Source organism: Austrofundulus limnaeus, unplaced genomic scaffold, assembly GCF_001266775.1.
Source record: "Austrofundulus limnaeus strain Quisiro unplaced genomic scaffold, Austrofundulus_limnaeus-1.0 Scaffold78, whole genome shotgun sequence".
NCBI lineage: Eukaryota > Metazoa > Chordata > Actinopteri > Cyprinodontiformes > Rivulidae > Austrofundulus > Austrofundulus limnaeus.
In genome coordinates, this window is record NW_013952480.1 from 1,760,850 (window position 1) to 1,774,194 (window position 13,345).

The 13,345-nt window shown below is 38.3% G+C and overlaps 1 protein-coding gene across 2 annotated transcripts in view; it reads right to left on the reverse strand.

Annotated features, from left to right (window-relative positions):
- dync1i1a (dynein cytoplasmic 1 intermediate chain 1a) overlaps positions 1 to 13,345 on the reverse strand; it is a 72,346-nt gene that overhangs the window by 26,519 nt on the left and 32,482 nt on the right. For both annotated transcript variants that reach the window (XM_014011251.1, XM_014011250.1), the window contains exons 10-12: positions 10,868 to 11,039; positions 9,398 to 9,497; positions 8,622 to 8,747 (exon numbers count right to left, since the gene is read on the reverse strand). In XM_014011251.1, coding sequence (XP_013866705.1) covers positions 8,622 to 8,747; positions 9,398 to 9,497; positions 10,868 to 11,039 — 398 coding nt within the window. The remainder of the gene's footprint in view (positions 1 to 8,621; positions 8,748 to 9,397; positions 9,498 to 10,867; positions 11,040 to 13,345) is intronic.

Sequence of the window (13,345 nt, forward strand, 5' to 3'; positions counted from 1 at the left end):
TAGTTTATTCTATGCAAATCTCTTTGTTAATAAGATTTAATAGTTTTTATGTCTTAACACTTATTCTTTACATACAGTATTCATGAGAGGTTTACTACAGAAAAAACAGAAGAAAAATTGTTTATTTTCCAATTTTCTGGGATTACAGTACTCTAAAATCATCAGATCTKAAATTTTTGATTGTCCTAAAGAGTAGGAACTTAGATCACAATATCTATTTTCTCCAATTTTTCTACTCACAACATACTTGAAACAAATTTTTGCTATTAACGCCATCAGAAATTCAACATAAACACATAAAACCTCAAGAATAAACACACGGAAACACAAAATATCCAYGTCCCCTGCTCTCTTTTTTGTCTTCCACCACCCTGCATAAACATCTCTTCCCCACATGAGTAATGACAGAGAGAGGCTAAATCAAATCAAGAGACCCTCCAATTTTCTCCATATGTTAGTTTAACTCGAAGGTCCTATCAGTGTTGGCATCTTAAGAGGAAAATTTTCCAACTAAACTCTGAATCCTTTCTTTGAGAAACCACACGTTTTGCCTGAAACTACTGTCAGGCTCAGCGAAGGTACTACTGACAYCCTCCAGCAGCTAATTTCAATCTGTGTTCAAGATTAACAATTATGTGTTTGAGTAATATCCTTGTCTAAAACTATGATTTGCAATCAGATACCAAAATAAGACTAATTTGCTGCAAGATGTTTATGATTTAAATTAAATGAAAGTTAAATTCTCAATTTCAGTGTCATGTCGGAAATGAATGATTGACTTTACAGCTGAWTTATGGGGGGTTTGACTAAATGTGTATTTTTTAGTCTTTTCTTAACTCCCGTCTTCAACTTTGAATCAAATAAGTATATTTGTGTTTATTTCTTTGTTGTAACAATGCTTCTTGGCAATAAATCTTATACTAGGCACCTGATTAGCAGCACCTGGGGGTACCAGAAGCTCAAAACTAGTGTTGATAACAGCTAAATAAGCTGTTTGGCAGAGAAGATTTGGCAAACTTTTCATGTGTGCAAGATTTATTGCCAAGAAGCATTGTTACAACAAATAAATAATCTATAAAACACAAATGTCCTTACTTTTTGTGCTAAGTATATATTTACTATTATTTTAGTACAGTATATGTTTTTTTCCTGAGTTCAGTGACAACATMTTATGACAGTCAAGTAGCAGCACAGCAAAGTGAACTGGTTGCTSGTAATCAGGAGTGAGACAACAAGGACTGCCAATCTTCATATCTAAATCACAATTAAATAAGTAACAACTAAGCTGCTCCAGTTTCACTACAGATCCCCACTTTTTTTACATTTCAATCTCTGGAATGCTCATCATACAATCACATCTATCTAAATGCCACACTACTGAATCTTTACATCGACACTGACTTCATGCCAAGYCTGACATTTCATTTCCAAACGCTGAGCAGCTCTGTAAATGCTTCTCTTCTCCCATGCAGAGCAGGTCAGACACCTGCTAAGCCATCTCCTGCCAGACCAAAAGTAAAGGATATAGGGAACGGAAACTGCCGGAAGAAAATGCAGCAGCAAGAATCTCTCTGGCACCTTGGACTTCAGACAATGGCTTTATTGGGTTTAAGCAGGCAGAACAGTGTGTTTTTTCTTGTGTACTTAAAGATAAAAAACACACATTACCAACCATTTCTGGCACAAAMGTTCCCAGGACTCAATATTCCTCGCACCCTGTGTTATATTTATGGGAAGTGTTTTGCAAAAGATAATATACATATGGTAATCTCTGATGAATGATAACACACAAAGAGGGATCAGAGATAAATGCAAGTTGCATCCTATACTTGGTCACTTTTTCCTCAAGCAAAGAAACTGTTGAAGTAGTCTTGGGAAGGCAGAAAATGGAGTGAAAGTGCTACTTAGACAAAAAAAAAAAACAAAAAAAAACAAGGCACTCGATTCTCCCCGTCGTAATACTTTATCCTTCTTTTCCTCCTGTCTCCCCCCACACCCCATCTCCCTCACCACACTCATCTGTTTTCGACTCAGCCTTATCAGGACCAGATGGATCCGACTGTCTTTCCCTGCATCAAGACTTCGCAACCTCGCCGCGCCTCCCGACCACCATTTTTTCCCTCCGGCTTCGCTCGTTTATGACACCCCACAGATTTTGTCACTCTGCGGTTTCTGGCAAGGAGAGAGCATTACCAAGCCAGAGTCTCCATTTCACCAAGCAAACAATGGAGCAAAAAGACTCTGTGAGCACAAATAGGACTTATTCTGTTACTTTTTCTTAACTTTCCACAACTTCTTTGTTAAATTGACTCACATTTTTACGGTCACTTACGCCTTCAATGGATAAAGTAAAACTCTGAAATGCTCTGTTTTTTTTCTATTCCTATTATGAGTATCTATGTTTCTTCTTCAGTTCGTTTTCCAATTTTTACCAAAGGATTTATAAGCTACTGTAATATTTCTCATTGGAAGCATCATKTCTTTCAGAACCCCAGTTAAGCGTGACATTTTTTTTTTGTTGATATACAAGACTTCTCTACACAGGTGTTAATTCACCGTGTTGATTTTATCAGTGTTGTCTCAACTCTGGAGAGMGTTAAATAAACTCTGCCTACTGCYAAGCATTATATAACACCTAAAAGTGCTGTGATATGATACCATGCACTGTTGAAAAAAAGTATTCTGATAAGTCCCGCCCTCTTCCACCTCAAGCAAGMCGGACCACTATTTTCTAAGCAAGGGGTGCTGGGTAACCTTGTGGAAATGATGCGTGTGCATGACTATTAAGGATGTTTATGAGCGTAAAAATTAGTTGTTCTTGTTAGTTGTTCATGTTTAAGTGTGTTGTTGGCCATAMATCTACTTCCTGGTGTGTGAAGGGTGACTCCATTGTACTTTTCGACTAACTAATGTGCAGCATTAATGTGACACTCCAAAGGGTTGATTTCAACTCTGAGCCAACTACACACTGATGTTAGGTCAATTCAACACTGATGTGTGTTAACTCCCTATTGAATTAACACTTTTTGCTGTCTATGCTTTCAAGATAAACTAGGCTGACATTTAAGCACATACGCCTACTGTTACAATGAAAGCAAAAGGTGTATATAACAGAAAAGAGGCATAACTTCTGTAAGTTATTGTTTCTACACATAATGTTTTGAACAGTTGCAAGAAAACATTGAAGAACTAGAAGCACTCGGAGAGTGCAAACCTCCGCCAAGACCAATCTCCCTCATCCTGTAAGAGTNACAGAAGCCCTGTGAAAGCATCACAGCTTTGCTGATCTCAGAGTGTTAAAAGAAAACAAATTCCTGTATCCGCATCATGATCCAGAACATCACCAATATTTAAAGATGTGTTCCTTGGCCCAGTATCCACATGTGCTAAAAATGTCATGACAATCCGTCCACAAGTTTTTGAATAATGTCACTCAAACTTCATTTTGCATACTGGTTTGAACTTTTAGTCTTTAAAAATGTCTTTTCCTTAATTTCTCTGTTCAACTCTTTCAACCTTCACCCTTTTTCCACTCTCCATTAATTTGCTCCATTGCTGGTGCCCAAAGTTTGTTGAATGGGCCAAAAGCGCAGGGAGCGAAGTGAGTCAGTAAGATATTAATAAAAATATGACTGAGACCAATGGGATGTGACAGTAGCGGTGGGGGCTGTCAAAGGGAGGCGTGTGGTTGTGGGGGGAGAGTTTAATCAGGGGTTTTGAGTCAAACTGGTTCTTTCATGTGGTGGAACTTTGCCCACTTGAGAGGCTGGTGTGAAGTTACAAGATTGGACCCAACTGGGAAGAGGTGATGATGGGTCCGACTACCAGGACGGCCGTGATGAGCGGAGCCACGCTGGTATCMGAATCCACTGCTGAGGCAACCCCATTCTTCCTGAAGCACAAACCCAACCCACACACTGATGCATAACACACACTGTCTGTACTAATGCTGTAGATCAATGGCTGTTAAAGCTGAGTCATAAAACTTTCAGAATCCATGTTAAACAAATTAAGAGATTATAATGTAGGAGTTTGAAAATAATTGCCAAAAACATGTGAATAGATTGTGAATTATGGTAAAATGAATAGTGGAGTTGGACTGATTCTGGCTTCGTTTTCAGGATTTTTTTCAGCAGATCAAAAATAATCCGTCTGCCCATCATCCATCCTATTTCTTCCGCTTTTCAAAGGTTGGGTCGCGGGGGCAAAAGCCTAAGCAGAGAGACCCAGGGAGAGGGAAGATGATCAAAGCAATCCCTGTGATGCAAACTGGAGTTATATTGATATGAACTCCACCCCTTACAAGATTACATAGCTCACCAACTAATTACCTAAACCTTTAACATTAAACTTGCTAAATTTGTCTACACTCATCATTATACATGAGGTATTTTAACAAAAGTTTAGTTTGGAGTTTGACTCTATTCAGCAGAAACCTGGACTTTGAATGCTGAATAAAGAATATACACATTTGCCTCAGGTCCACTGGTCCTCCCACACTACATATGCTGAAGTCTTACTTAGAGTTCATGTTCTTATTAGAGATCATGACTCTTTTCTAACGCAGACCAATAGGTACCCTAAAATACCCTCAAAGAYACTTTACAATTTTATGCATCAAAAGTCACACACATTCAGACTAAATTTCTGATTTAACATCTGATCCAACCTGGACAGGGGCAGCTTCCCCCCCGTTATTTTATTCCAAGATTCTATTTATTCCATGCAGCAATAAAAGTAATCCAAAAACTGTATCACATTGTACTGTAAGTATTTTGKGCATTTTCATTTTTGAATGGTGACATAATGACAAGTATTTATAAAAACTCTTCCTACAGACAGAATTTTAAATATATTTASCTTTACAATTATATACTGTATTAAAAAAACAACTATAATGAAATCAAAATCCTTGCAACATTTTAAATATTTGCAGCAAAAATCTAAAATATAATTTGTTTCAGGCGATAAAAAACAGAACCTGAAACTGGAGCCAAGTCCAGTAAAATAAACATAAAACCCACAGTTATATGGGCTGATCTAACAGACTGGAATGAGTGAGCTCACAAAGATGTGAACAGCATGTAGGATGAAATAAAAACAAAAAGTAGGTTAAGTAARAGCAAAATGAACAAAAGTCGGTGTTAATTCTATTCCATAATTTTATTCTATTTGAGAATAATAGTTCTCAAAYCAGAGCTAGTTTCTGTAAGTATTGCCAAAAAATATCAGCACTTCTACATATTGCCAAAAGTATCTGTACATCATTTTCATACTGCACTTCCTCAARTGACACTGAGACTCTTCAAAACCATAAACTAGCCTTTGAATCACTTTCAATCACATAAACATGTCAGAGACAGAAATCCACAATACTTCAGAAAAGATGGAAAAAGTTTATTGTCTTTTCAGAAAAGACTGCATTCTGGAAACCATAGATAAACAAGATTTTTCACAAAAACTATACTAAATCTTTTTAACTACACAGAAAACCAATAAGACTTATCGGGTGCAAATTGTTCCCATTTTACACAAATAATAAATTAATTTCAAATGAACAGGTCAGTTTTTGCATCACTATGCCCATTCACCAGACAAGCCAAAAACAACAGTGGTGGGCACAGCTAACCAAAACGTTAGCTTTGCTAAYTCATAATCTGTTACCTTAAAATATAGCTTTRCTAATGCTAAAYTGCTAAACATGTAAAATAAAATGGAAGATAACACTACACATGTGAAAAATGAGCAAAAGTGAATACTAAAAGGTAATCGTTAACCGCTAGATAACACTCACTCTGTCCATGTCCATCTTTGTCTCTTTGGAGCTGAAGACTGGTAGGACCGACACAAACCAGGTGATGCTAGTTTGTTAATTAGCTGTTAGTGGACTTAAAGTTGGCAAAACTTAATTAACTAGAGGTAATTGGTCCGCTAACAGTTTTCAAAGTTAAAGAAAAAGCTAATCTGATAAACAAAGAATTTTTTTCCGCTATTAGCTCTTAGCTGGGAACCAGGCCCACCACTGATAAACAAGTTTGATTTTAGCATCTGAAATGTCAAACCTTGAACAATGAAGCCCCTACTGAATAAAACCTCATCCCTAAACCCCAATCCTCCAATATCAGCTTCAATTATTGTTTCATGAGCTTATCACAAACACATACTCACGCACATTATAGCCTGTATATAGGGTGTAAACCTTAAACATATTTATATGTTTCAGAAGTTTATATCTAAACCTCTAAAAGAAAGCAGAAAAAAAAAGCAAAAATAAAAAGGGGTGTTTGTGCACAACAGCAGTGTTTGCCACACAGTGTGCAGTATATATGCATGTCTGAGTGTGCTGAAAGTGTATAGCAAACAGTAAGAGAGTGATTACAGATGCAGGGGGGAAAAGCACATTGCTGCTCTCTGTTATTCTTGCCTTGGGCGGGAGGTGGAAGTCAAAACAGCTAAAGAGAAAGAAGCACGGAGCCCTGTAGTTTCAGGGGGTTAAACAGCAGAACATGCACGCACATTATAAACCAWCTGATCCGCTGACAGAGCTGCAATTCTGTTCGCAAAATTCAAAACAGAATTTGAAAAAAGAAAAAGAAAAAAATCAATCTTTTACTTTTCATAACCACTCCTGGGGTGTTCTCATCCAAATCCAGCAGCAACACGAGGACTATCAGTTTATATTGTATTCCCTTTTTAATTACTTTATCTTAATTTCATCCTCCACTGCTCTTTAGCTGCCACCTCTTTTTTTTTTAGAATTTCTTTTTTTTCCTCTCACTCGCTTGTCCTTTTCCCTTCAAATAAAAGGAAAATGGCAAGCTTCCAGGCCACACTGGCAGACTGAGTAACATGGGGTGTTGGGCACATGGAAGTTTTTGTTTGCTCACAGTGGGTTTTTTTTTTTTCTCCCTCGCTCTCTCAGCATCAGTCCTCAATTAAAACAAATCTCTGCATGTGGACAAGTAAACTGTGTTTGTTGAAGTGGCTTGAATGAGTGACATATTGAGGATTTCACAATATTTCTGCGCAAAATGGTGCCATTGTGTTCCTGTCCACTTAGTGCTGAATCCACTGTGGGGCAGCTCTGCTTCACACAATTGGAGGAAAAAAAAGCCCCCCCTGTTGATATATGGGGCATTTTTATCGACTGCTTACACAAATATTCTCGCTCTCAAAAGTCTGCCGCTCAATGCAGACAATTCAGATTTGCATGCTCAAAACCCACCCTGGTAATGAAGTCAGATGTGCATGTACAGTATATATTTTATGAGCGAACCACATGGAAAATCTACAGAATGTTGCAGTGAAAAGATGTGTATAATCTACGCAACTGCACGAAATTCAGCAGCTGCATAAATCATGATACAGTAAAAAAAAATGGAATGTTTTAAAACTCAGCTGTGGAGATTAGCTTATGTGAGAGGAGTTGCTTAAAAATAATTCACGTGCATAAAGCATGCAAATAGTTTTATGTGCATAAACCTTGCCCTAAAATCCCTTAAACAGCAGGGATAAGACAGGTGAGTTTCACCTTTCATGTTTATGAGGGAACCCTTCCTGCAGCATTGCAGAGGGAGCATCAGAGTGGGTGGGCTAACACACACACACACACACACACGCAGTGTTGGATTAGGAAGCGGTAAACCACATCGTTTTATGACTGAGACATCTCAACACGGGCTTGCAAGTTTCATGAGACAATTCTCCCCTCCTTCCATGCAACCAGTTCCTTTGTGTCATTTTCTATTTGCATCACAATCGAACGTGAATTTTCCTTCCATTAAAACCTCAATCGCTCCTTTTGAATCTGGCTCCCGCAAACATTTTAAGCCTAAAGCCGGATGAATGTGTGCTGCTTTTGTAGTTGYTTTTACTCACATGTTTGAAGCAGGGATTTTTCACCTCCTAGCCTCATTTTTAGGTTTATTTGTTTTGTGATTCTTGGATTTGGTTGTTTTGTGTTTTCAGTGTACCAGTTCTGTGTCATCACTCACTCCAGCCTCAGTCTGTCGCTGTGTTCCTGCCCYGCCCTCTCTCACCTGTTCCCAGCTGTCACTGTGCCCAGGTGTCACTACTCAGTCATCAGTCCTTGTAYATTTGTTCTGATGTTCACATCAGCAGGCACTGTTTCCATGCCACAGTCCGGTCCTCCTCGAGTTATTCTTGTTCCTTGTATGTCTTAATAATGCATTTTGGTGCCTCGTCATCYTTTTTATTTTGTTAAAATAGAAAATATTTTAGCTTTTTCTTCAAGCTCCCTTTAAGAGTCTGCATCCTGGGCACAAAACTCCTACTGACCACAATGCAGAGATTGTCAAAATGTTTTGCTCATGTATAAAATACACCAATAAATTAAGGTCTGTGTGAAAACTGCTGTTACACTATGCTGCATCTGACATGTGTGTTTATAGAATTAAAATGAACYAAAATAAAAACTAGCACATGCATCAAGTTTGTCCAAATATCACTTATTAATTAATTATAGYAGAATTCTCTGCAGATTCAACCTCTGCTCACAAGAAGATGTGAGGTTATATTTTGGTGTATATTCACAACAATCCAACATTAGGACTGCTATGACACTGTAAACTGTGMTGTGTAATAAAATACCATGAAAGTACCTGACAGTGGAAGATGTACTCTGGTGTGGCTTTCTTAAATTTGATGTTCCACACCAGGGCAACGCCATCCGGTTCATGGGGAGCGTCTTCATTGTTATTATAGGAGGCGACCAACAACTCAGGATACTAAAAGAGGAAAAGGTAAATGCATTAGGGAAGAGAAAACGAGAGATAGAGATGTAAACAAACAAACAAAAACAAACGAAAAAACAAACAAACCAAAAATACACTTAACCCTTTCACAATCCTTTAACTCTGAYATRARTGTTCCTTGGGGRAAAAAATCCACCGCTTCACATAACTGCTTAAAGTACTATTTTAAAATTTCTTTGTGAACAATAAGTAAGTCTCTGCCTAACACGTATCAAATTTATTTTTTATCTCACTACTTTGAGAATTTAGATTTAAAACTCCATTATTAAGTGTTTTTTGTTCTTTTTTTTTTATAATTTATTTATTTTATGACTATATTTTTGTAATGCATTTTTCCCCATTTGTAAACCCAAAATGATTTTTGGACAATTTTTTTTTTAAGATTCCAGTCCAGACTTGTGGGAAGACCATCCAGCCCACTGATCTTATAGAACCATTAACCAAAATCGAAGTTGTAGCCCGCTGTAGTTGACTTTTAGTATCCCTCAAATAAAAATACATTTCGAATAAATGCATGGCTGATTTTTTTTTTCAATGAGACTTTCTGAGGGTTAAATATTCAATAAAAATAAACGGATCTCTCTCTTTAAACAAACTGGGACACTTTAAACTTCAGGGCTTACCTGAGGGGACCAGTCGAGACAAGTGACGACACGATGTTTTGACCAGTGCTCGTCATAGAAGAGTCGACTGAAGGACAAACTGGAGCCGCAGCCCGAGTCTCTGGAACCAGGCAGGGTAGATTTTTTTAAGATCAGAACCGGACATAACTGTTACTTATAGATAAAACATGATTTCAACAAAATGAAACAAAATACCAATAGATTACATTTTAAGTTAACTGAAATAATTGGTTTTATTTATTTGATCTCATTTTAATTAATGTTTTGGTTAAAGTGGTGTGTGTGCTTGGCTGAAGCAGAAGCTAGCTATAGCAGTATCAGTGCAGCCTAAACAACCTGAAACAGGTAAGATATTATTTGCTCATATTTTTCCTATAGATTCTAAACCCACAATTGAATTTGTTGTAAAGAACTCAAATTGTATTAGAGTTTGCTATTTGCTGTAGGCATACTTTTTTTTTTTACATATACAAAACATAAATATACCTAGAATACATAAATGTAGTAATTTTAGTAGTTTTTGCCCAAAAAATCGTTGCCTGACTTAGCACCTTTTTGAGTGTGTAATTTCAGCAAAGCTTTGCTATATTTCTTGTGGTCAAAATGTTCTGTGGTTATGTCCCTGGCTGCGGCAGACAGTTGTACCAGCTTTCTCTAAACTTTCCATGTCAACTTTTTGAGGGCAAAACTACCAGATTGGACACGGTATTCTATTGGAGTACAAGTTAACACAAATTATAGACACTGGTTTGTGTATATATATGACWTCCACGCTGCCTGACAGTGACATCCACATTATATATAGTCTGAAATGAGTGAGGCTGTATATAAAGAAACAGGGCAGAGGAATGTAGGTTATGTTGTTACACACTCCAAGCACATCATTGAGAGGAAAAAAGACCAGGTCTGACGTGCAGCGCTTGGCCTGTTTTAGACATAATCTTTATTTGACCACAGGCTTCGTGCTTCTCTGCGGCTGCTGTGGTYGAATTCAAAGTAAGTCAGTAAAAGCAGTTCTTCCATTATAGCAGAGCACTAACCTAAAACAGCTTTGCACTTCTGCCTCTTCCAGCTTCCACCAACCCTTTGATAACCTCCATTCGGAGGTAGCGTTTCAGATGGCGAGACAATGCTCGGTGAAATGTGACGGTTGTCAGTTCACAGGAATCTCTAACCATCTGAGAGTGTGACATCACACATGCTCCACAAAGAACAAAGATGCTCCCGGGSCCCCGAGAGGGACACGGTGACTATGAGTCAGTGTTCACACATTTGGGAGTTGAAGATGCGTCAGCAGGCGCTCACATGTGCAGAGCAAATTGATTTTGTTGCGGCATATCCAGATTGAGTCCAAATCGGTTTTAGAAAAAGTCTGGAAGCCAAACGTTGAATCTGTTAGTGAGATCCAAACTCAGATTTCTTTTTATTTTTTTGTTTAGGTTGGCTGGCAGTCAGAGCAGAGCTGCTCACCCCTCTTTGTCCTCCAGGTCTCGGCCGCTGTAGTCGAAGAAGATGTTGCTGTCTTCAGCCAGAGCTCTCTCCATCACCCGAATGCTGCAGTCGAAGAAGCTCTGGAACTCAGAGGAGTGGAGGATCTGCTGCCTCTCCTCCTCTGTCAGCTCCCGCAGCACCGGAAACAAGCCTATTAGGAGAAACAATCACAAAGACATAAACACGAAAAGCAGCTCAGACTAAATTATGCTCAGAAAGTGTACAAACTGTTTACCTGAGGTGAAAGCAGATAAAGTTTTTGCCCAAGTTTGTTATTTTACCAAAATATCACGTGAAATACTGAAGGTACTTTAATGAAATTTGTAAAAATTATCAGTGGTTGTAGGGTTGGGTGATATTGATTAAAAAATATTATCACACCCAGCAATTACTATGGTGATTAATAGATGACAATTACTACGTAGCTGACATTGTGTTTGCAGTCCACCTTTTCTGGTTTTCCTCACACTCCAGTTTATATCAGTGTTTCAGAGTTAGCATTAATTGTTTTCCACTGCCTTCCACCATTGGGCTCACATACACACCTGACAGTGATAGTGTGTCACACATAAAAATACATGATCACATGGGTTTAACTGCAGTAAATGCAAAGTGGCAAATATTAATTGACAGATTTTTTTGACAATTAATTGCACACAACCCTAAATAGATGTACCMCTATACTAATGAACTTGTTGTGCTAATTAAGGATTAGATTATTGGAAGTTATTTTTTACACTTCTGATTTCTTATTTTGTGAAAAACAAACAAATTTTTAAAAAGATTTGTGAAAGTTTGTCTGTGTATACAATGCTTTTCTTGGCATTCTGAAATGATTGTGGACAAATACAATCAAGCTGTTAMTACACACATATAAGGAATAAACTGATAAATCCTCTTCATAAAATAAAATCAAAAAATTGAAGCGGACTAAAACTTATTTGGTTTTATTGTTTGAGATTCTGAACTAAATTAATACTTCAYCACAGAGAGGCTTACAAAAATAACTCATTTTTGCTACTAAAAGCACTCTAATCTGCGCTTCTGATGTTGGATTAACATTCCCTTCATCTTCATAAAAACCAAAATCACATCCAGGACATAATAAACTACAAACAGTTTCTAATGCATCTGTTCTAATAAAATCCTACAGCAACAACTTCATAAACAAGAGGAAAAAAAAAAAACAAAACAAAGGCATCTGAGCGGCGGCACGCCTCCCTTTGAACGTAATGGCTGCACAGCACGGCGTCCGGTTTTTGAAGTCACTGTCCCCAAGCGCACATGCGAGTTTTACACACAAACWCACATGCATGCAGGCACACATGTATCGACCTTTACCCTGCCTCTTGACTTTGATCCCTTTGTGTTTCTTACGAGTTGTCAGAGAAGACTCAGTGAATCGAGTGGCAGGGATCAAAGGCCAGGCCCTCTAATAGGCCGGCGTGGAGCAGAGACAGATGACTGTGTGTTTATGAGTGTGTGTGATTGCCTCACGTTCACTGATGGCACAGATACTCAGCTTCTGAGGCTAAATACGAATATCTCTACACGTCCAATCGTGTATTTTAACACACCCAAAAAGCTCTGTGCATTTGTTTTTTTATCGTGTACAACATAAAGCCTTCTCACACTTATGAGCAAACACACACTTCTCTATTCCTCTTTACTTTGAAATGCGGCCAAGGGGTCAAGTGACAGGTTTTTAATCAGTGCTGACCCCCACATGCCACAGAGCTGATATGCTGGCCCCGCCTTAACCCCCGACTGTAACCTACCCCCTCACCCTTCTATCTGATCCACCCACTGACTGGCAGAGAGTGTCACACATGAGTGACCATGTTTCATGATAGACTGACCAGCAACATGTGAGGAGTTTAATGAAGAAGACTGAAAGTTAAAGAACGAAAACTTCTGTGTTTGCAGTAATCTAAGGCAGAACTTTTATAAGAACAGGTAATTTATGGCAATTATTGATGCTGCTACATATCATTTAGCCGAGGCTCTGATACCCGCGTATAATGGTGCTTAAGTTTTAATAGAAGTTTAGGGGTTTTGTGTATTCATATTTGTATTTAAAGTTTGAAGTCAGTTTTTAAAGCAACAGTGTGTATTGGATAGAGATGACAGAAAACATAATGTTCCCTTGACATATTTGCACTAATAAATGCTGATGTTTGCAAGCTGCAGTCAAAAAAATACTTTTTTGTTTAGCAYRTTTTGCTTAATRTACAGTATTTGCAGTGAACTCATTATAATGTTAAAGAGACACGGGTGAAAATAAATCCTGCGTAGCTTCARGACCTAAGGCAGCTCTGAATTTAAAATACACGATGCTATTGTTAGAATTACAGGTTGAGTGATTGTGCCTGGTGACTGCCTTTTGGGGTTTGGGGCCTCTGGGCCTGTCGGGCTTTGGCCTGGGGGGGTGCGCCCTCGGGGCCCGGACCTCTGCGC